Source organism: Streptopelia decaocto (genome assembly GCF_964273445.1).
Source record: "Streptopelia decaocto genome assembly, chromosome: 7".
In the NCBI taxonomy this organism is placed as follows: domain Eukaryota; kingdom Metazoa; phylum Chordata; class Aves; order Columbiformes; family Columbidae; genus Streptopelia; species Streptopelia decaocto.
In genome coordinates, this window is record NC_138661.1 from 4232280 (window position 1) to 4255797 (window position 23518).

Below are 23518 nucleotides of genomic sequence, written 5' to 3' on the forward strand. Positions count from 1 at the left end.
GCAGCGATGGGCGATGGAGCGCACACCCTGTGCTCAGATGAAGCTTGAGACTCCGTTTCTGTCTCATCAAATCCCAGAATAGCTTTGGCCTGAGGAGACCTCCCTTCTAAACAACACACCCCAGCATTTATTTGTTCAATAACCTTTGAACCCTATGTAAGGCTGGGGCAGAAAGCTCTGACAGCTGCTGTTGGCAAAGACAAGCTGCGCTCTGTCTCCCACATTTACCCCAAAAGTGCTTGGGGGATGAAGGATACTCAAACCACTGCCAGGGGTGACATCCCAGCCAGATCTCCAGGGAGATCCTAAAGTATTTGATCTCAGTCATCAGAGGTGGCACATTTCCAGAGCCACAGGTGGGAATATGAAAACGTCAGGACACCTGAGCAGCAGGGAGGTGTCTGCAGAGCTCATGGGTTTGCAGGGACAGAGAGCCAGCCTTGCTGAAGGGATGGTCATGAAGGAGGATAAATTCACACTGGGATCTTTCTGGTGGATGCATCTTGCCGCTGGTGACTCAAAGCTCCCCAGAACAGTGAGAGTTGAGAGAAGGGAACGGAGCTGGTGAGGGGCTGGAGCACAAGTGTGATGGGAGCGGCTGAGGGACCTGGGGGGGTTCAGCTGGAGAACAGGAGCTGAGGGGAGACCTTCTGATCTCTGAACTGCCTGAAAGGAGCTTGGAGCCAGGGGGGGTCGGGCTCTGCTCCCAGGAACAAGCGCCAGGACCAGAGGAAATGGCCTCAAGTTGCACCAGGGGAGGTTGAGGTTGGATCTTGGGAACAATTTCTTCCCCAAAGGGCTGTGGGGCATTGGAACAGGCTGCCCAGGGCAGTGGTGGAGTCACCATCCCTGGAGCGGTTGAAGAGACATGGAGGTGATGTTCTCAGGGCCAGGGGTTAGTACCAGTGTTGGGTTAGCGGTTTGACTTGATCATCTTGAGGGTCTCTCTCAGTCAAAATCATTCTATGATTCTGTGACAGACTTCCCTCAGCACCAGGGACCCACCGAGCAGGATGTGCCCCCATCACCCTGGTGGGAGAAGGACCAGCCCCTGAAGTTTAGAGGATGAAAACGTGGAACGATGGCAGGACCTGCTGCACGGAGCACGGACCCATAGCCCAGAGGGACCCTCCCCATCCGTGCTTTGCCAGCGCAGCCTCGCCGCTCGCCCTGGGCTCCCCAGGCAGCGATGGAAGGAGTTCCCCTACAGGGACCGGGTCCCGAACCCCTCACCCGGGATCCCCCGCTTCCCGCCGGACTGACACCGGCCGGCTCCCGACACAGACGGTGACGTCACGGGGCGTTGGCCAATGGCGACGGCGCGGGCTGTATAAAAGCGGGCGGCGGAGCGACTGAGGCGGCAGCAGCGGCGGGCGAAGCGAGGGCGGGAAGGGAGGCTGAGGGCGCCGGGCTCCTCCACAGCGCGCTGCCCGCGGGGCGGCCGCCCCTGCCCGGGCCCATGGAGGCGGCGCGGAGCTGCAACGGGTACGCGCGGCAGGAGAAACCGCCGCCCTCCGCGTCGGCGGGAACCGAGAAGCCGCGCGTCCCCCACGGCGGGGGCAGCGGGGACGGGTGGCGGGGCGAGCGGCCCCGCAGCGAGGAGGACAACGAGCTGAGCCTGCCCAGCCTGGCGGCGGCGTACACCACCATCCTGCGCGCGCTGGGCGAGGACCCCGAGCGGCAGGGGCTGCTGAAGACACCCTGGAGAGCGGCCACCGCCATGCAGTTCTTCACCAAGGGCTACCAGGAGACCATCTCGGGTAGGGACGGGACGGGGCGGGTGTCACCGCGGGGAGGGCTCGGGCTGGGGCCGGGTGCTTTGACACCAGCCGTGGGGCTGGCTTTCCTGGTTTATGTCTTAAAATGGGCTTTGCTGCTCTACCGTCTGTCTGGTGCCCCTTCTAAGTCACCAGCAGTACGTGTTATTACGGAAACCCCTCTCTGTCCCCTCCTTTTGCTCTATTTATTTGTTTTAAACTCCACTCTGGTGAAGTTCACATTCTGTCGTAAACTTCCGTGCTTCTGGTTTGGGTGAACTGAGCAAGTGCTTTTGCTTTCCTGGTATAAACTTTGTCGAGCTCTGGCATAGGAACTTGTTGACTGTACCATCCATCCCGGCCGGGCTGTGTTTGGAAGGGGCAGGGACACTCACTTCTGTTACCAGGTGGAAGCGGCTTGAATTTTCTTAGAAAAGGTCCCTTTCTGCGGGCTCTGTTATCAGGTGAGGATGAAACATGAGGTGGGGGAGATCCCAGCCCCATCTCAGGGTCCCAGCTGTGGATGCAGGTGTGGAGGTGTACCCCAGCCCCACATCCCTGCCCCTTGGGTCCTGTCCTCTTGCTGGCAGGAGGAGAGGAACTTGGGTGGGATTTGTGGACCTCATCAACAGCAACTCCAAAGTTGTCTCTTGTGTTCAGTGCAGGGCAAATCCTGCTTGAAAATTTAGGTTTATTACATCACATTGTCTCTTAGCCCTTTTAATGAGGACTGTATGCAGTACAAAGGGCTTGGGAAGGTGGGGATTTCCCCTGATTCCTCTTACAGTAAAAGGCAAGTTCCTGTTGTGCGTAGGGGATGCAGACGCTGTCAGTGAGGACCTTTGAATGGGAAAGGAGCTGAGCGTGTTCTGCTCTCTGGAGCACAGCGCTGGGGTGTTGCAGCTGAATGAAAAGGCTGGACCGAGCGGATGTCTGGTGACAGGGAGCTTCCTGCGAACACCTCAGAGCCCTTTTTGTAAGTGCACTGTGCTTCAGCATAAAGCTCGGCTTTCATCTTCAGTTTCTTTTTCACTTCTCAGCTACCATCTCTTCTGAGATCACAGGGCGTGTAACTTCCAGCACTAATTTACTCATGGCTGGCTTATGCGCCGGTGTTGTGCCCTGGCTTTCCCCAGGAACAGCGTTTCGACTTTGATCTTTGTTTTGCCTTTCTGCCCGAACCAGGTTTTCATGTTCACATCTGGAAATAGGCTCAGGGCTGCAGTGGCCATCCTCGTTCATCTCTTCCTTTAGTCCTGCTGCATAGTGTGAAATGAGATTTCTTAGGGTCTCACAGAATAATTCTTCATCTACTAGGAGTAACTTTCCTCATTTGGGTACTGCATGTTACTACTGTTATAAAGCACGGGAGGTCTCTGTCATCCTGCCAGTCTCCAGCAGAAGGATTTTCTTTGATTGTGATAGTTTCTGAGCATGAATTTCTGTGCTGAACCTGGATGAGATTGCTACTCATCTTAAATCCTCTTGCTGCCAGTTTTCTGTGCAGAGCTACATGTTTTTCTAAGTTTTTTTAAATAGCTTTTCTCTGCTCTGGTGTGGATTCTCTGCAACCCACTGTGTCCTAATCTCTCACATACATTTCATTAAGCAGAGTTGTTCTGGATAGTCTCCTTCCCTGAAAATTCATACCTGGGAGAGCTGTATTACATCCGAGAGTAGAAAGTGTCACTGCTAAGTGCTGTACTCCTGGACTGTTGTTTTTTTTTTCTTTCTAGGAAATAAAATGAAGCTGCGGTCTTAACATTCCTTCTTGTCAGGTAGGGAATTACTTTGCTTCCCAGCTACTCACTTCTTCTTGCACAATACCCAGCTCCAGTCTTCCCACTCTTACTAGTGGAACAGAAGAAAGAGCCATAGCTGAAGGATGAGTCCACTGCAGCTAGCAAAGTGACTGGTGGATGAGTTGCCTGGGAGAGTTTATTTGGGAGTAACTTCCCCTTGGGAGGGTTTTAAACGTGTTGAGAAGCCTTGGAGCTAACAAATACAAAGCCTTTGGGAGCAGGGCTTGCTGTGGGTCTGCAGCTTCTGTGGTTTGTCTCTGCTGCAGCATCCTGATGTGCTGGTCACTTGGTTATACTGATACAACTGCCCGCCTAGCCAGGCTGTGAACTGGACCAGGAACTGGCTTGGAAGAGTTACAAAACCAAACAAAAATACAACCCCCAACATAAAGCAGCCCTGACCTCTTGTTTTCTCAGGTTTACTTTGCAGCTTGATCAGCTTTTTGTGTGGAACTCTCTGGATGGGCAGAGGTTAAAGTGGTGATTTGTGGGATGTGTGGTGAGGAGTGTGTTCAGGCTTACCATGCAACAGGCAGAAGAAAACAGTTGCAATAGCTGTAAGTACCATCTTTTCATCAGAGGTGGTGACTGTACAAACAGAGCTAGAAGCAAGGTGCATTGCAATAGGTACCTGTCTTTGGCTGGTCCCAGCTGAGCTCACAACCCTTGTCAGTGTGTGGAAATACTGCTGGACTGTGCAGCCAGGAAAGAGGGATGAAGACAAACCAAGATAGTGAATGTCAGTACAGCTACAGGCTTTAAAATCAACTTTCTGAGCTTGTCTGCTTGAGCAGCTGCCTTGGATGGGCAGGAGAAAATGCATTTCTGATGGCATTTTAATTTTCCATACAGGAACACAAGAGTGATGTAATAGATATACTCGCACATGATGAAATACAGCGAACGCTGGAGAGTATAAAGTTGCAAGTACACTGCAGAGGGTCCTTGGTGTTTGATGTGCTTGACTCAAGCCTCACTTGTTGTGCGAACAGGGGGCTTACGTGGTTGCTCACAAAAGTGAGCTACCTGACTGCTGCCCTGCGCTCTGAGGTTAGTGACTTTTGTCACCGAACGCTTTTGGAGTGCAGTCAGGTTGCTGAAAGCTTTTGGGTATGGAGGAGGATGCTGGCCCTGCCTGCCCTGCAGCAGCTGGTCCTCTGGTGGCCTTGGGGGAGAAGACCAAGTGGTGCAAGTGGGGAGTTTTGGTTTCAGGAACCCTGGTGGCATTGATTTGAAGGAACGCTTGTGGAAGCTGCTGAGCTGATAGTGTGATTTCAACAGGATCAGCAAATGAGTATTGTTTTGGAATCTTGACAATTCAATCTTTAAGAACAAATTTTTTTTAATCTTCTTGGTTAATATGTGTCTGAGAACACAAATACATTGGGACATGTTTGAACATGCTGGACATTTAATCTCCCTTCCTTGGTGTTGTCACTTTGCTTCCATGACACCTGATTGTATTTTTACGCTCCTCACAGCTTAAATTTGTAGTGTTGTATGGAAGATTTTTATCTAAATACTGGCTCTTATCTCCATTTAGGTTTTGGTGAGTAGCACTGAAGCTGATTCTGCTTTGCAGCTTCCACTATGTGTGTATTTCCCAGCTTGGTTTTGATAGTGCAGAGAGTGTTCCTGCTTTATCCCTTATTCATCTTTGTTATCTGTGTTCTGCAGCTGGCCAGTATTGTATTTCAGAGCCATTAGTAGAGTTTACTTGCTAAATGTCTGATTCTGTCTCCTATTATTTCTAGATTGTCTTTTCTCTTATTAATCCTGGTTTTACTAAAGGCCTCAGCCTCTTTTCTTTGACAATCTATTCAAATGCATTGATCTCACTTCTGTAGTACCAGTCAACAAGATTTCACTGGAGGAGCGAGAATACCTCTGGCGATTTCAAATAAGATCCATAGCAGTTTACACTTGGGCATCGTGTAGACTAACAGCCACTACACCAGAAACCACTTTGTGTTGGGAAGGATGACAGAGCAGAGAGGGTTTCAACAGTTTTAATTTTCAATCTAATGCAGTGCTTCTGCATGAGCATCCAAGAGCATGGTTTCTTTTCTAGAGTCAGGTCTATCAGCTTCATATTTCTGGGTGTAAATTATATTGCAAAATAGTAACCTGTTGTCTTGGTTAATAAAGGTGAACTGGGCTGTTGATACCTGGTTGCCTCTAACTTTCTTGTGGTTGGTTCAGGTGATTGCCTGCCACCCAAATGTTAAACCTTGAGAGAGCTCTCCCTCCTTTAGTAAAGGTTTAATGTCACACTCTTGATGCTGGCTGTGAGACTATATAAATGCTACAAAACACAGGTGTGTGCAAATGAATAAATACATGGAAATAAAAGATTGCAGACAGTATCAACTTGTAGTTAAAGCTGAGGACTTCAGAATCAATCTTGCTAAGCAGAGTTAACTGGTAAGTTACAGGAAAGGTGAGTGTGGATGGTAGTTTCAAAAGCAAAATTGTAAAGGGGTTGGTTCTGGTTATGTAATCCTGTAGGAAACACCAGGCACAGGGCTGAACAAGCTGCCTACATCTGCAGCACAAAATTTAACTTGTTTGCATAATCTGTGAGCCCCCTAAGCAAAATGCCATGTTCATTAGACAGGATAGCTGCTGGTAATGGTGATAATTGTTACATAAATAAAAACTGGAAGACTTTTCTGGTAGGTAAGTTAGCTTTCAAGCCTGTTGGCAGGTTCAGCTGTCCCTTCAGTGAGTTTTAATTGGGAACTAAAGATCAGAAATACTGGGAGAGGATAACTTTGTTCTGAACCTCTGTGGTTTGAAAGGCTGCTTTCAAGCTTTATGTGCCTGTTGAACTATATAAATGTTGCTTTTGTTCTCTCACTAGTTTGTGTGCTTTTCCTATGGTGAAGGGTGAAAAAATGCAACCTTAATACTTTCCTTCATCTTCTTTTCTGTGTGGATTTTGTATTTTGACAGATGACAGTGGTGTAAGCTCATAAATTTTTCCAAGCCCACTTGGTTTGCTGCAGATGAGGTGTTAAGCTTTGCTACATAAAAATAGACAGTCAGTGCCTTAGACAAACAAAGCTGTTTGATCAGCAGTGCTGCCCTTTGCTAAGAGCTGGTGAGTTGCTTCATTCTTTCCTGGAAACAAGGTATGACTAGTTCTCTTGCTTCTCATAGCATCATTTTGGTTGGAAAAGAGCCTCAAGATTGAGTCCAACCATTAACCCAATCCTGGCACTGCCCCATGTCCCTGAGAACCTCATTTATGTGTCTGTTCAACCCTCCAGGGATGGTGACTCCACCACTGCCCTGGGCAGCCTGTTCCAATGCCCAACAGCCCTTTCTGGGAAGAAATTTTTCCTCATATCCAATCTGAACCTCCCCTGGTGCAACTTGAGGCCGTTTCCTCTTGTCCTGTCACTTCTTACTTGTGAGAAGAGACCAACACCCTCCCCTCTATGCTCCAACCTTTCAGGTAGTTGTAGAGAATGCCACAGTCTAGCCTATTAATAACTTAAACACCAGCATTATTGTGGTGTGGATGTGACTAGTTTCTTGTATAATAAACCAGAGGGTGGGAGAGGTGGGATTGTTCAGAGTAAGGTTCTTGGTGTTTTTTCCTTAACCTCTGTTCCCACATGAGTAAAACCTGTGCTGCTGAAACAAGTACTCGGCACAGTGAGGCTTCTGCTGGGAGCCAGGACTGCAGGGGATTGCAGGATGATCTCCCCTGCTCATTAATGCATAAGGAACACCAAGCTTGTCTGGGGTTTTGTTGCAATTTATGGAATCCTCTTGGATCTTAACTAGTAAAGGCCTCTGATCTTTCTGTGTTGTTTTCCCAAAGTGTTGTTTTGTCTTTGATATTTCCTTTGTTTCCCTTTCAGAAAGAGGTGTGGATGGGGGGAGACTTTCAGCACCTTCTGTGACATGAGACTTTGAAATGGTTATTGAAATCCCAATACGGTTTAATGAGCATCTCTAACTCCGCTTTCCCTCATATTAATAAATCTCCTGGCAGAGGACAACTTCTAGGACCTAATCTTAGCTTTGTCTGAGAGTCTGCAATAACTGATCTTTATGAATAGACTTTCCATGTTGCAGCGAGAGATTAAAGTGTATTATAGGAAAATAAACAAATATCTACAAATGATGGCCAGAATTAGTTGAATAGCGATGATGCTTTTCTCAGTCTTTGCTTCTATGAAATGTGCCTTAAACTACACATCTGGTTCACCACCCTTCTGGTAAATGAGGAATTCTGAAAGCAAAGCTTCCCATCTGAAGTTGAATATCTGTTTCTAGTCCCTTAGTGTAGCAGTGATGAAATCTGTGAAATATTAGTCATAAACTTGTAAATTCTTCTGTGTCTGAGGCCCTTCTTGGTTCCTGTTAGGAAGATATGTTATGGCAAGGAAACCACATAGTGCCCATTTAATTTTCTCTGCAGCTTTTGAACTCTGCCTGTTTTAAATAATAATGTGGCACCTTGGATTGTGTGTCTTTCTAGAGCTCTTCAAGATGTCTTGAAGTAACTAGCAGCCCAGACCACTCCCTTTCATAGCAACCTGGAGTCATTAACTTTCTGCAGCCGTGCAAACTGTCTTTATATGAATGAGTGTTTTTTTGTAGCCTGATTCTCTTCTCTGCATGCATAATAAATTCCTGGTACCTTTTTAATACTGAAAGGCTGCAATAATTTTCTTGTTTCTTCCCTGGAATATTTTCTGTAACTACAGTTATCCTGTAGTGTCATCACATGAATGAATAAAGTCAAGTTTTGATTTTTACATTTTACTGCTTACCCAGCAGCAACTGAAAGTTTGGTTTTTTTGTAGCAATTTCTTTCCAGATTTTATTCTGACCCTGTAGTCGGTTTCACTTCCACATGGGCAGGTGTTTGACAGAGCAGGAGCCATGAACTATTACATCTGTTGTTGGATGAATCATAGAATACAAGGTTGGAAGAGGAACTTCTTCCTGAGAAGGACCTTCAAAAGGTATCTGTCCATATTCCTCAGCTGATTTTACCTTAGTGAATGCTTAGTCTCTGGCTCATGGCACTGCTGTTCTGGAGTATCCTCCAGACCACAGCCTGGTTTCCTGCCACTGCTTTTGGTGTAACTTGGTCCATGTTCCCAGGAGAGCAGAAGCTACTTGACCTCAGCGTGTACTTCAGTTTGATGGCTATTGGTGTGGTGTCACTTGCCCCACTGTCCTCATAGGACCTCTGCATCCATTGGCCTCAACCCAACCCTCTGGTGGCCTCAGCTGGTGACTCATGAGACACCATGGAGAGTTTGGGGCTGTTGGTGAGGACAGTCTGGAGCTGTGTGCTGCCTATCAGAGAACCCTGTGCCTCATGTCTCTGCTGGGTTGGATGAGCTCAAGGAACACTATCAGGGAGTCTCTGAGCCTGCCTTCATCCTCTTGGCACCAAACGATCCTCAGTCTGACTCCTCTGAAATGGAGCAACTTAGCGCCACGGGGAAGTACTTTATCTCCTGGTGAGAACAACCTGCATCACTTCAGTCGCCTGTCTCCCAGGCACAGTACAAATGGGACATCTGATGGGCTGTGAAGCTGCTGCAGCGCTGCCACCCTTCATTCCCTGCACCTACCAAGCCAGCTGCTGGGTGGGCTCCGGCTTCCTTGGTTGCCAGAGGTGCTTTTGCTTTCCTGTGTCACATTAAAGCCATGCAAATAGTTTCTATAGCAACAGGTCTTTTTTGCTTAGCTCTGACGCAAAATCCTGAAAGGTCTTTCTCATTCTGTCTTCATCCAGTTCTGATTTTTTTTTCTTTTATCAACTCCTTTTTGAACATAGAACAGAAAATTCTGCTCTGTTTTGGGAGTTAACTTATACCAGAGGCGGCTGTTCAGTTTTAACAGTCCACTGAAGCTTCTACAACAGGACTTGAACTCTGGGCTGAAGGAAAAATCAGCTGGAATAATCTGAAGAGTGCCCCAACTGTACACAGAATGTTTGTTCTTGTTCCCATCTCCCAACCATGTATTTTAAATCTTTTCACTAACATGTGTCTAGGCTTAAGGACTTAACCAGTAACTCCCCTTAGCTTTTTGTGGGGTGGTGGAGAATGAAAATGGTGTTATTTGCAGTCTTCTTTAGCTTGTAGACAGGGCTTGGTGGCAGCTGCTGAGCACAGCTGTGGTGAATAAAAGAGTGAGGGGAGGCAGGACTGAGCCCAAGGGATGATGTGTGAACATGCCTGTCTCCTTGTGAGCAGAGGGGATGCTAGTCCTGCCCTACTGATTTGGGGAGGAATATGTAGGTAGTACTTGGAGGGAGTAAAAGTGTTGATGCATTTGAGAGGAAAAATGTCCTTTTTGTTTTGAGGAAAAGTAGCCTGTTGAGGAGGAGCCCACCTGAGCTGCAGGTGCCTTGCTTTCTCAGGAAGCCAAGCCAGAAATATTTACTCCTTGCCCTTCTTCCCTCTAAAAGCTGTGTTGACTTCTATAATTTCTGCTTTGGAGATTCTAGTGCCACAGGAGGAAGGGATGGAAAAGATGTGCTTGTGTTAGAAGGGAAGGTGAATATCATCTTTTAGAGCTGACAGGTACAGCCAGTGTAACACACACATTGCTCAGTCTGAACCAGAACAGGCCTGGGGAGGGACAATGTGACTTTTAGATCCTGCCATGAGTGGCAAGAGTAAATGTTTTGGGGTCTCCAAATGAGGAAACTGAAGTCATAGAGTAGTTTGGGTTTGAGGAGACATTCAAAGCTCAGCTGGTCCAACCCCTGCCATGAGCAGGGACATCTTCACCCAGCTCAGGTTAGGCAGTGTGCTCAAGTAGGTAGAATGAAAGAACAGGAGAAGAGGCACAAATTTGTTCCCATCTTTTTTTCCGACCTGGTTAATCTGAGGCCCCATTTCCCTTTCTGTCCTTTCAGCTGCATTAGGTTCTCCAGAACATGTGCTGCAGGCTGAGCTTGTCAGGGACCCGTTTGCTGTTGCAAATTGAATGACTGGAGAGAAAAAAAAAAAAAGAGCAGACAAAGTGAGGTAAAAGGGTATTGCTCCTCTGCACAAAGCGTTTGAGTCTCTGCCAAACTAGTCTCTCCTGTGTAATTACTGAAAGCAAGTGCTGTGGTGGGACATAGCGCAGCATCTTGTTGCTGCTAATCTTCCCTAACTCTCTGTCACCACAAAGCTGGGATTTCAGAAGGAGGTGTAAGGATGGATAGGCTTCAAGCTGTGCTTATTTTCAGGAGAAGAGACTTTTGAAGAGTGAGCAGGAGGGACTGGAGCAGGATGGGGTGACTGGAGCTCTTAAGACTGGACACTTACTCAGGTAGTGGCTTTTAGTCTCACATTTTGTTTTATCTTTGTCTCCCTGTATCATCTGGCGGTTGTGAAGGGGCTGACACTAAGGTGGTTTCTTCCTTTATGGGCTCTGGCCCTTCTCAAGGAGTAACCGACACTGAATTAAATCAGCGCACCTTGCTGCAGGCACAGCTGTGGATTTTATGTGGCTGAGCAGGTATCCTTTGTGATCTGGCTGCAGCTGGCTATTTAACATTAAAGAAATTCAAGGTGCAATAATGGCAAGACCTGTATCAATGAGATGTATCCCACAGCTCTGTGGTTATATTCTTGACGCACGGATCTGCTTGCTTACCTCTAAAACTCCCTTGGCTGTGAGGGGGCATTTTCCAAACCGCTGTAACTTAAGAGGGGATTTGCCAGACAGATGGATGATGTTTGTGTTTCTGTTTGCTTGTTTTAGCCACAGGAAGGATGTATTTTATTCCCGAATTTACCTGTCTGTTACATCACAAGTCACTTAACCTCCTTTTACCCCCAGCTTTAAAACAGCTGTCTCTGTGATACAACGTGGCTCTTCAGAATTCCGGTAATGGTTATGTTCCTAAGATAAAGTTTGTAAGGATCTATTAAGATAGATATTTTATACATAATAAGTGTGTATGTACATATATGTACATACACACTTCAGCTTCATGGCTGAAGTAGCTTCTGTTGTAGCTTTGGCCTTACACTGTGTCACACACTATCACAGAATAGTTTGGGTTGAAGGGATATTCAAGTGCCCCCCCTGCCATGAGCAGGGACATCTTCACCAGCTCAGGTTGCTCAGAGCCCCGTCCAGCCTGGCCTGGGATGTCTCCAGGGATGGTTCAGCCACCACCTCTCTGGTCAACCTGGGCCAGGCTCTCACCACCCTCAGGGCCAACAATTTCTTCCTCCTGTCTGGCCTGAAATTACAATGACTTTTAATGAGAAAGTGGCTGTTTTCGATTGTTCTGAACAGTCTGCTGTGCAAGCGTGCTGACGTAAATCCATATCTAACATCAGGCTTCGATGTGCTCCTGGCAGGGCTGGTACAAGCCAAGCCGGTGGTCTAATAACAGCAGCAGTCACTCTGGAGATGCTTTGAGGATCTGTTTGGATTTTGTTTTAATAATGCTGGGCATAGTGGCAGGTTTTGTGAAGCCACTGTTTGCCTTTTTGCTGCAGAAATGGCATGTCTGCTGTGGGAGGGAGCAAATAACCCAGACGGCTGCTCTGTCTCCCCTTCTCTCGCCCCTGAGCCTGCTCTGTAGCGGATTCTGGCTATTCCTGGCTGAATTCATAATTATACAACTGCGTGGTTGCTCCCCAGGTAATCAAAATCCCCTCCAGCAGTGTTTGGTGTAAACTAGGCTCTGAAATTTGAAAAGCCAAATCATTTGCCTTTAGAGATGTGTTTCCTGGCCTCTTTTTTGCCCTTACTCCTGCTCCCTGACCCGATCAGAAACCTTCTGGGGTTCAGCCTCGCTGTCTTGCAGGTTGCTAGCCCTTCTCGGGAAAGAACGTGCGTCGCAGGCAGAATATCTCGCGCCCAGTTTCCAGGGTTACCTGTGTAGCAAGCAGGAAATTAAAATGCTCTGTGATGATGATACGTTATTGACAACAGATGGTGGCCATCAGGCGTACGTGCGTGTCAGGGGAAGGCGGAAAGGCAAGCAGAGCAGACACAACTGTTAGATCTGTAATCGCCGCTGCAGGAGCTAAGCTCCGCTCTGGGTGAAGCAGGACAGGTCCTGAGCACCCAGCTTCTCCTTCTGGTCATGGGACTCTAGTAGAAGTAACTCCAGGTAGTTGCTGGGGCTTCAAGATAACTTGTTTGCAGTGTTCCTTGTTCTGGTTTTCAGCCCTTCTGTACAGCTAGTTCTCTCCTGTATAGCTTTTCTCTCTTGTGCTTCAAAAGGCTCAGTCTCTTAACTAGAAATGTTCTACTTTTCCCTCTCGGAGCACGGTCCGGCTGCCTGCGATCTTTGTGGGGACTGTAGTGATCTGCTGTAGCCGGTGTCGGGGTTGCCTGGGGACTGCTGAATCCAGAAATTCAGCTGAGGATCTGCTGAGCTCTGGGACTAGCAACGTGTCACACTGTATGTTCCTTACCGAGCAGTCTCTTCTTCCTTCTGTCTTTATGGGTTTCTCCACCTTAACTCTCTGTTAGCTCTGAGGTGCAGAATTAGCCTGGAGTACACACACATGCCTGCTTTTGGTTCAGGACAGCAAATCTCTCCCCAGTCTGTAGATACAGAGCTGTCTCTTTGACTTCTGTGTGTGTCTAAACAGCTGTTGGCTGGTGTGCTTTAGGGTGAAAAAAAAGAGCAGCTTGTTTGGGGGCAAAGCCTCCTTGAAGGTAGTGATGCTGGTGTTGAAGCATTTGGAGAAACTGCTGTGACAGTTTAGCTTTTCTCAAACCCCAGGCTCAGCTTTGTGGTGTGTGGGAGCACTTTGAGATGTGCTCTACTCAGCACTGGTGGTATCAGCTGGAGTCTTAATTGCTCCAAAGGTGCCAGTAATTCTGTGAAGACTGGACTTGTTCTAACCTGGGCTTAAACTATTATTTAAATAAAACACTATAGACTAACCCAGCTAGTACTGTGGCAGTCGTCTAGTTGTACACAATCCAGTGTACTTGTGGTGTTACTCCTTACTTGCCTCCCATATCTTGACCCTAAAATCTGTAATTCTGGGAGAGCTATGCTCTTGCTACAAGCTTTCTCAAATACTGGCTGGCAGAACCTTCCATGCATGTGCATTTACTGTTTTGTGTCTTATTTCTTTAATACAAATGTTTAATTTCAGATGTTCTGAATGATGCCATCTTTGATGAAGATCACGATGAAATGGTAATTGTGAAGGACATAGACATGTTCTCATTGTGTGAGCATCACCTCGTTCCATTTGTTGGAAAGGTAACTCTTCCTCATGGAGCAAATGTGGGAATACATGATAAAAAACCTAAAGTACATGTAAAAGACTTTGTAGCTGTAACTACAAAGCTTTTAAAGCTGTAAGTATTCACTGCTTACGGCTATGATTCTAGAAGTCAGTGTTCAGAATACAAATAAGGAAGACCTCCTTAATGTGAGTTTTATTTGGTTTTAAGCTCCTAAAATATAATGTGCAACCTTTTCTAGTCAAAGTAATCTAATGGTCTCTGACATTTCATATCAAAGCTCTTCTTGGTGAAGCAGCAGCAAGCCTGGAGGGCAGACATCTTGATATTAAACCGACTCACCCTGCACGCTGGCTCTGGCACGGATTGAGCTTCTGGCTCGGAGCTATCTGAGTGCACATCCGTCTTGGGACCCCCCTGTGAACGGAGCCAGCTTTGGATTTGCGACCCTGTCTTAAATAAGCCCAGTCAGGGGCTGGGTGGCCAAAATGGATTAGCGGGAGGCTTCTGATGTTGGGGCTCTCATGGAAGGGGCTGGTGTTTCAGAGGGTGTTGAAATTGTGATGCCAGCAACTTCAAAAAGAAAATAATTGGAGTTAAGCACTGTAAACGTGATGAGGACTTCGGAGCGGGTGGTCCCTCCTGCACATCTCAGCCCCCTCGCTCCTGTATCAGCACAGAAGGGTGGAGCTTATTCTGATCCATCTGTTTTATCATGAAGCTGTAGAGTAGCAAGTGCTTTTGTTTTCTGTAAAATTCGATCAGTATTTCCAAGTAAACTGTCCTCCCAAAATCAAATACCAAACAGAAACCAGATGTTTATTTAGTTAAGTCAACTCAATTTCATCTGCTTTCTTTTCTTACTGGAAAACAAGGTAAATCCTTTATCTGTGCAAGTTTTCTGTTTCACCTATTCTTAGTTACACAAACTACATATATTCTTTGTTACTCCTGTGGCAATATATGCATTCTTTTTACATCTAGCAGTTCAGCTGTGTGGTACGGAGAAATCTCCTTGCAAACACAAAATCAATCCTGCTTGTGTAATGGTCTCCTAAATAACTTGGTATGCATCCAAATATTCTCAGACCAACCATTCTCCTGTTGGGTACATCAAACAGGCTGCAAACACTGACCAGTAGGTCTTGTATGTGCAGTTCTATCTTAAATGAAGTTAAGAAATTCACAAAAATACTCTGTGTGGTACAGGATTCAATGCTTTTTTCTAAGTTGTCTCTTTATCTGAAATGTTTCATGTCTTTTCAGGTGTCAGTGGGTTGATTACCCAACAGAAGTGATAGGAATGAGCAAGTTAGCCAGGTAATTAGGTGCACTGTGGTGCCTCTAACTGCAGGAACAGCAATACAGGGTTCTGAGGTGGGGCCTGTAGGCAAAGCACCAAGACACAATCCTGCCCTGACACTCCCCTGCTGTATCTTGGCTGATTTTTCAAGTCTCTGGTACAGTGACACAAATGCTGGTTTATCTGTTGTAACTGTGAACCCACTGGAATTCAGCAGCCTAAGTTGCTTTCTAAAAACAAGCAGCTAAGTGGCTTTTCCCCTACCTTGGTATCTGAGCACTTCTCAAGAACTTTTTCCAGTTCAGTGCAACCACATGTTCAATAGGTGTGTTCAGCAATTCCGTGTTGAAGAAGGATGGAACTTGACTTAATCATACAGTGATCTATGGTACTCCTAATAGCAGAAAAATTAATCAGTAAGTGCAGCCTGATTTTGGTGGCTAAGTACTTCTTGCCATCTGAACTTTTCCTGGACGTAAATCACAGTCCCTTTCTCTCCTGCTCCCTAAATCCATTTTAGGTCTTGAACAAAAAGTGTATTTATTGTAGATGAACAGTGCTGTGCTGAGTAATAGACAAATGTAATAGTAATCTGTAGTGTTCCTGAGACTTGGAACATAAGCCTTGGCTCTTGAGGAGTTGTGTGTTTTCTCCCCTTCAGAAAACTTACCACTTCTTCACCAGGACACTGAGCTCACCAGGCACTTACAGTCTCCATTAGCTCCACATTTTTAAGGCCTCTGGGCTGTTCCAGAGTCAGTCCTGGGGCAAACGCACATCTCATCCTCGATGCATGAGTTTCACATGCATTTGGAAGCGTGGTTTTGCTTCTGTTAATGGTTTGTTCTCCTCTGCCTAGGTACATATTGGCTACCTTCCTAACAAGCAAGTACTTGGCCTCAGCAAGCTTGCTAGGTAAGTGTTAATGTAATGAAAGTGATGCTAATTTGTGAAAAGGATTCCACGCTGTGCTAACTGTGCTAATCTTTCTAATCTGGCCCCCCTCTAAAGCTCAGCCCACTTTGTGTCCTGGATTTGGATTTAGACCAACCCTCAGCATTATGTTTCTGCGGAGAGGGCAGATAAGTCTTAGAGCTCTGTGTTAATTCACATCAGTCGGCTGTAGTAGAGCTGTAACACTTTTGTACATTTGTCCAAAGTGCTGGTGTCTGCAGGGAGCACAGAAGCAAGAAAACAGGGAATTTGGTCACATTCTAAGGCAGGCCACCCAAACCAGTGGGGATCTCTAACTATTTACTACTTGTGTGTATATTGACTGATAAGAACAAAAGTCCTGAACTGTAAATGGGCATGTTCTCTGGATAGAAACTGCATCTAAAGCTTTCATCTGTTAGCAGACTCTTCAGATAAATCTGGCATTTCTTTCTTTCGCTCCAGACCTGCTGAGAGAGCCGTGGGTTAGATTTTATGGATTAGATTCAGCTTAAGGAACAAAGCAATTATGATACACTTGAGAAATACATTAGTTATGTAAAACAGCTTTTTCCTCAGCAAGTGCCCTTGGATCAGTTGTTGCACTGAGTTTTCTTATAAAGTGACACTTTCTAGTTCTGGTGAGGAGGAGGATGGTCGATCCCTTCAATGAGCTGATTACTGGGGGCTGGAGTGGAAAGGTCTCTTTTGGAGAAACAGATCGGAAAAACTGGCTGTAGTTCAGAAAGGCCACGTACGTTTTGCTTTTACGTTCCCCGATACATCTGTTAATCTTGCTGTTCCAATAATACTAATGAGAATTAGCCTTGTAAATCTGCATGCCTGCTGGAGTTTCTTAGTGGGTAAGAAATGTGTAGGATATGGCACTGAAATGCTTTAAAGTCAGTCTGTGCTCTGCTCACACAACAGTGAGTTTGCTTTGGAAGTGGAAGGGCCCTTTGAGGTCACATCTTTGTTGATGTAACTGTGTATTACAGGCAGGGCTGTATTCCTGTCTCTAGCAGTGCTCATAGGAATGGACTTTGCTCTGATTAAAAGGCTGAAAGAAGGCAGTTCAACATTTATTGTTGTACCTGTTTTCTGTGGCGGTTCCTCAGTGCCCAGATTGTAGGATGAGGTTCTGAGCTGATGTCTGTGTGGCACTTCAGGGCTTGCGTGTCGGCTGGCACTTGCGTGGCTGGATCTTTTTAAATTGGGAGGCTTTGTTTTTTATTTTGAGTTAGATTTCCAAAGGCAAACATCCTTCCTGGAGAGACCCCGCCTTCAGCACTTGGGTTCATTTCTGCAGGGCTTGGATGCACGATGAAGGAGCACATTTGAAATACGCGTCGGTTGATTTGTGCTTGTTCTGGTCTGTAGTTACCTCTGAATAGCAGAGGTATAAAGGAGCTCAAAACTGTCTGATTTTTAATACAAGCAGCAATGTGGTGCTAGAAGTGTACCATTTTCCTGCTATTTGTTCTCAGAGACATGCATGAATATGTGCAAGGCTTCCTGCGCTGTGCTTGAAAGGTTAAATCTTGCCTCTTTTTCAAGTTAAACTCCCATGTACTGCAATAACGAAAATATTAGATTCTTGTATAACAAAATGTTCTCAGTCCTCACTTGTGAGCTCTCACCATGAAGAGATGGGTGGGCCGAATCGTGCTTCCCTTTCGTGCCCTGTATAATGCAACCAGTGTTCAAACAAAGATTTATGAGGCTGTTGGTGCTGTGGGCCTAATCTTTTGTAATAGGATTAGTCTAATGTGGTGAGTTTCTGTAGTTATGGATGACCTGTATACAGTAAACAAATATCTTTCTTTGGATTTTTAGCTCAGGCTTGAAAAAAATAACTGCTTTTACATAAATGTGCTTACAGGACTCATGCGCAACACCAGTGTAAGAATATCAGAGCATCAACTTGTTCCCTATCCATAGATTTAATCTAAATATTATGTTGCTTTGTTTAGAGTAGCTATAACATAAGCGCTTCATTTCTAGAGGGGAGATTCTGCATATAATTCTCTCTCCAAAACAGCAGGCGAGTCTCATTGTCAGAAATGTTTCTTGCAGCCGATGCCTCAGGCTGCCAGCTGGTGTCTGGTTTTTGTCTAGTGCGGCCAGATGAGTATTGAAGCTTCCTATAGCAACTTCTTTACGTGGCCACTTGACGTGTAATGAAGCATTTGAGGTTGGCATGAATAACCCATTAAGTTACAGAACGATTGTAGGGCTTTTCTTAAATATGGGGGTTATAGTACTGTAGTTGTAAATGATGGTTGTGTTGCCCCACAAATGGCTTAAATTCAAAGTCATGTCTGATACAGGCACTGATCCCTGCACTGAAATGTGTGATGTATGGGTGGAGAGGATCTGTTTTAAATAAAAACAAAGCTGTCTTATTGTTCTTAGTTAAATCTGCGGCTAAATGCAAGAATCCAAAACATCTCTTGCTTGACTTCTGGGAATCCCAATATCTGAATTGTCCTCAGAACAGCGTTTGGGTTAGATTGAAGCAAAAGGAGGTGATCTGACCTCCATTCAGGGATTAGCTTCTGGGCAGCCTTTGGACATAGGTTCCCTTGCAACTGTGTGATGCACGTGGGTGGTGGGACAAGTGGCCCAAAAGTAACAGCCAACAGGAGAGGCTCGAAGGTGAAGTGACAGATTTGCCCCAAATTAAGGGGGAACCTGTCCCTAAAGACAGTGATGTGCCAAGGGGAGTCCATGAGCAACACCAGCATGGTATTGCATGGATTTCCAGGAAGGACACAGATCGGTGCAGCCGTCTTGTTTTACAGTGTCAAGTTAATTGTGAAGATCAGACAACACCCAGGTAGGAATAAGTTTAATATTTTCTTTTTCCTTTCTTCTTTAGGATTGTGGAAATATACAGTAGAAGATTACAAGGTAAACAGCTGAATTTTGAATTTTTATTGTGTGCACTCCTTTGCTGGCCAGTTCAGGGTACTGGTGATTGTAAGTGGACTTATAGCTGTGCAGATTTAAATGTGAAGAAAAACCCTGTGTTCTGGAACAGGTGTTTGTCATCTGTCATCTTAGCCCCTGTGTTTCCAGCGAGGGGTAAAATGTGCCTGTGAAAATAGATGTAGGCAGCAACTGATTCAGAGGATAAATGTGGTACAAGACAGAGCTGCCAGGAATAACTAAACTAGTTGGGTGCTGCCGTAGATACTCTCCTGCAGATAATTTGAGAGTTGCCGTCAAGAATTCTTGTCTGAAGAGATGAAGCGAGAGCTGCTGTGGTATGGGCTGCTGGCCTGAGAACTGGAGGAAGTCCAGCACAGGGCAATGAAAATGATTAAGGGAGTAGGAGCATCTCCCGTGTGAGGAAAGGCTGAGGGAGCTGGGGCTCTGGAGCTGGACAAGAGGAGACTGAGGGGTGACCTTATTAATGTTTACAGATATATAAAGGGTGAGTGTCAGGAGGATGCAGCCAGGCTCTTCTCGGTGACAACCAATGATAGAACAAGGGGCAGCGGGTACAAACTGGAACACAAAAGGTTCCACTTACATTTGAGAAGAAACTTGTTCCCAGTGAGGGTGGCAGAGCCTGGCCCAGGCTGCCCAGGGAGGTTGTGGAGTCTCCTTCTGTGCAGACATTCCAACCCGCCTGGACACCTTCCTGTGTAACCTCATCTGGGTGTTCCTGCTCCATGGGGGGATTGCACTGGATGAGCTTTCGAGGTCTCTTCCAATCCCTGACATTCTGGGATTCTGTGAATCTGCGGGATCTGAAGCCTTGGGCTGGGCTCAGCGTGTTCTCCTCGTCCCACCGTTAAATGTGGCCCATTCTTGGTGGCAAAATCTTAGTGACCATTGGTTGCCAGGGCGGTGAACAAGAGGGTGCTCGAGCTGCAGGACATAAAGCTTTGCGGGAAAGAGACTCTTAATTTGCTTATTTTTTTATCTTCCTTTCCTTAAAAAGAGAAATTGTGTGTAGGGAATGAACAGTGCAGCAGTAAAGCCAATGAACAAATACATAAAAGCAGAAAGAAAATAGAGGAGCAAGAGAACCTACCTGCGTAATAGGAAAGGCAAGAGCTGCTATAACAAATAAAGCTTATGCAATTCCTGCAAACGTGTAACGCAAAATGACTCCCAATATAAAAAAGCAAAGAAAAGATCCATTCCAGGACACAAAACATAGATTTGGTGCTAATAAAATTTATTTAGGAAGAGAAGGGTGTTTGTGTGTGGTGGTGAGGATGCAATGTATGTTGGTTGTATCTGGCGTGCAGGTGGCAGCAATATATTGATGCTGGTCCGAATTAATGCTGCTGCTGCTTCTTTTTTCCAAACTCCTTGTTGTTTCAGTCCAGGAGCGCCTTACCAAACAAATCGCAATAGCCATCACAGAAGCCTTACAGCCCGCAGGGGTCGGAGTGGTTATCGAGGCCACGTAAGTTATTTCAAGTTGTTCCGCCGTAGCGCGTGGGCTGCGTGTGATTCCAGCTGATTTATTCCCGTTTCTTCCAGGCACATGTGTATGGTGATGCGCGGGGTACAGAAAATGAACAGTAAAACAGTAACCAGCACGATGCTGGGGGTATTCCGGGAAGATCCAAAGACTCGTGAGGAATTCTTGACGCTCATCAGGAGCTGAAACTGTGGTGTTCTCTAAATGCACTCTGGAGATTGTTCTGTCCAGTGTCACTGTCTGTTCTTACTTGTTTCCTACACTTTTAAACTAAATCGTTGTGAGTTGTTGTCGTAGTCTTTGTGCAGGTAAAGACTTCTGATGGCAAATGAATAAATGTAATGAGGTGGGCTCCTCCTGGATTTCCAGTGATGCTGACATCACAGAATTACAAGCTACAAACGGGAATGTTTTTTCCATCTACAATGCAGAATATACTGCTGTTAGGAGAAAAGCAGGGCTTGGGAGTGATATGGATATTTATGAAATAATTATGTTTATTAGAATAAATACAGAGCAGCACAGGAACCAGTTAAGAGGTTGTGGATCCTTGTAGGACCACTCACGCTGCGAATGCTGTACCTCTGCTAAAAATGATGGCCCTGAAGTGTTTTATTACAAGTCCTGCAGTGGCTGTTTCAATATCTGGATATGTATGTTATACCTCTTGGAGATGTTACCTCTGGTGGTGTTTTATATATTTGCTAGTATAAACCCTCCATTTTTGGTGTGTTTGTTTTTGTTTGTTTGAGAAATTTAAAGAAAACATTTTTCCTAACTTCTTAACACATAGGGAATTAACTCCTAAATTATTTGAGACACAGTCTTATCTCAATATAAAGAGTTTTATGCACCTTTTTCTCTGTGCCTCGGAATGTCCGACCACTTCAACTGTCAGTCTCATACTATTTTTAAGCAAACTTTTAACAGAGGGGAGGAAAAACACCCCAGTGTCTGTCTGCAAAGTGCTAAGATATCCAAAGAGGTTTTTAATGTTATTTATATGTTGAGCTTTCCTTCGCGGTTTTCCATGGGTTAGACTGAGGAGCTAAAATGAGTCTGATAATCTGAAAATGAAGGTATCTCTTCGAGCATCTCATAAATGCTGGACCAAAGGTGAGCGCTGCAATCCTGACCATGACACACTGTACCTCTCCGGTCATTTTGGGACAAAGTAACCTGAAATGACAACAGCTTATTTCATAAGAGCAATTGAGAAAAGCCCATTTCCAGGGCCATCAAAATGAATTAAATGCCAGGGTCTTTTTCTGTGTATGTGGCAACCTCTGTATGCGGCAGCGTGGGTACAAAAAGTTTGTCCACTGGACTTCTTATACTTTGTTACAATTTTAATGGGTGTTTTGTAACTCTTAATTGGGAAAACATGAGGCGCAAATGAAAACCACCCTTCTCAAACTAAGCACAGGAGGCAAAACTTAAAGAAAATAAGATGCCAGGGTGCTGGACAGTTGAGGTTCCCATAGTTGTATGTGCTGCTTTGACGATGAATCCAAGAGGTTCTGCACGTTAACCGAAAAGGTGGCTCCCGGTTTGGCAAGGTCCATTGTACCAACATTCCTGTCTCTTGCTTCAGCCCACGCTGGAAATGAAATTAAAATCATGTCTGGTCAAATTTCCATTGGGCCTAAAGAACTTTAAAGAACAACCACCTCATGTGTTTAATTACACTTTTACCTTGGTGACCTTCACACCATTATTGGAACAATCTTGTTATAAAATCCTCTGTCCTGGATTCCTTAGAGTTCGGTGCTATAAAAGCGTTTGGAGTAAACAAGGTCTGTGTTGCACATTTATAAACTGCACTAACTCTATGGCATTTCTTTTCCTTAAATGATTGAGAGCAGATTTTGCCATTTCTCAGTTCCGTACATGTATCCAGCTGAAAAGCCTTAAATCTTTCTTGCCTGAAGTTCAGAGTAAAACTCTTTTCTCTTTTTAGCTCAACAACCATAAGGAGAATTAGAGGACCAAAGGGGCACACACTGGTACATTTGTTTCACTTTCCTTGCTTGAAGTTTGGAAATTAAGTCTCTGTAGAACCCTGTCTTGCTCCTGAGGTAACAACAAGTTGTGTTTTAACCACTTATCTCTATTCAGGATAAAGTTCGCATTGCACCACCACTTTTTTTAATTTCCATGTGACCTGTAGTCCTTAAAACATACCTCTCTGTACTCGTGGCCTTGGATTTTGTTCACGTTTTTGTTGTTGTAAGACTTGGTGCATTTTTTTTTTGAACATTAGTATGTTCAAATACACGAGCTTTACACCCAGTGTGTATATATGTATAGTATGTCCACCCTGCCGTTGTACCATGTAAAAGTCCGTTGTGTCTAAACCATTAAAGCACAGTTTTATCCTTTGGAGTGGTAGCGTCCTTGGTGACTTGGAGGCGATGGTGTCACACAAGGAGGTGACACATGCTCTGTCCTCTTGGGTGGGGGCTCTTTGTGCACTAACAGGTTCTCCAAGGCTGTGATGAGCTGTTGGGGACATCTCTTCGGGGACAGAAGTTGCTGTTGTTCCCTGATGTGCCCCCATGTGTTGACTGGGCAGCAAAAAGCCCTTTGAGATTTGGTGTCACCTTCTTCTTTGTGGTCCTTTGTGCCAGAAGAATTGACAGCAAATACAAATCCATCAGGACAGAGAAGGTGGGAAGCAGTGGCTGCTTTGGAGCAGCTTTTGCATGCATCAAGGCTCATGTGGGTTTATGGGCCTCTTGAGCACTTCCAAAGCCATTCTGGATGCCTCATCACACTTTACTGAGGAAACAAATGGTTCTTGGCCACCTGTTTAAATGACCTGAACAAATCTATCTGAACAGCAGATGGGAAGCAGGTGTGACCAGAGACCTTGAAGCTGAAGTCTTGGTTGGGTCACCCCACTCTGTACCATGCACAGCAATGAGCTCAGCCTGGGGACGCTTCCCTTGGGGTGGGGACATCATCTTAAAGACACTCCTGCCAGCCTCCAGCCTCCCAGGATGCACATACTGCTGAGCTTCAGGGTGGAAAAGCACAATAATTTACAGATCTCAGCCTGAAAAGAAGAAAGGAA

General features: G+C 45.6%; 1 protein-coding gene across 2 annotated transcripts; it reads left to right on the top strand.

The window, feature by feature from the left end:
• Window positions 1-1373: 1373 nt before the first annotated feature.
• On the top strand, window positions 1374-22823 carry GCH1 (GTP cyclohydrolase 1). Of its 2 annotated transcripts, none has more exons than XM_082057558.1 (6): window positions 1374-1760; window positions 13669-13778; window positions 15925-15980; window positions 18880-18911; window positions 20340-20424; window positions 20502-22823. In XM_082057558.1, exons 1-6 carry the CDS (start codon window positions 1460-1462, stop codon window positions 20626-20628), a joined length of 711 nt encoding a protein of 236 aa, XP_081913684.1. In that variant the 5' UTR covers window positions 1374-1459; the 3' UTR covers window positions 20629-22823. The 2 variants fall into 2 exon arrangements, with proteins under 2 accessions (XP_081913684.1, XP_081913685.1); XM_082057559.1 differs by having other exon boundaries at window positions 13669-13712.
• The last annotated feature ends 695 nt before the right edge of the window (window positions 22824-23518 follow it).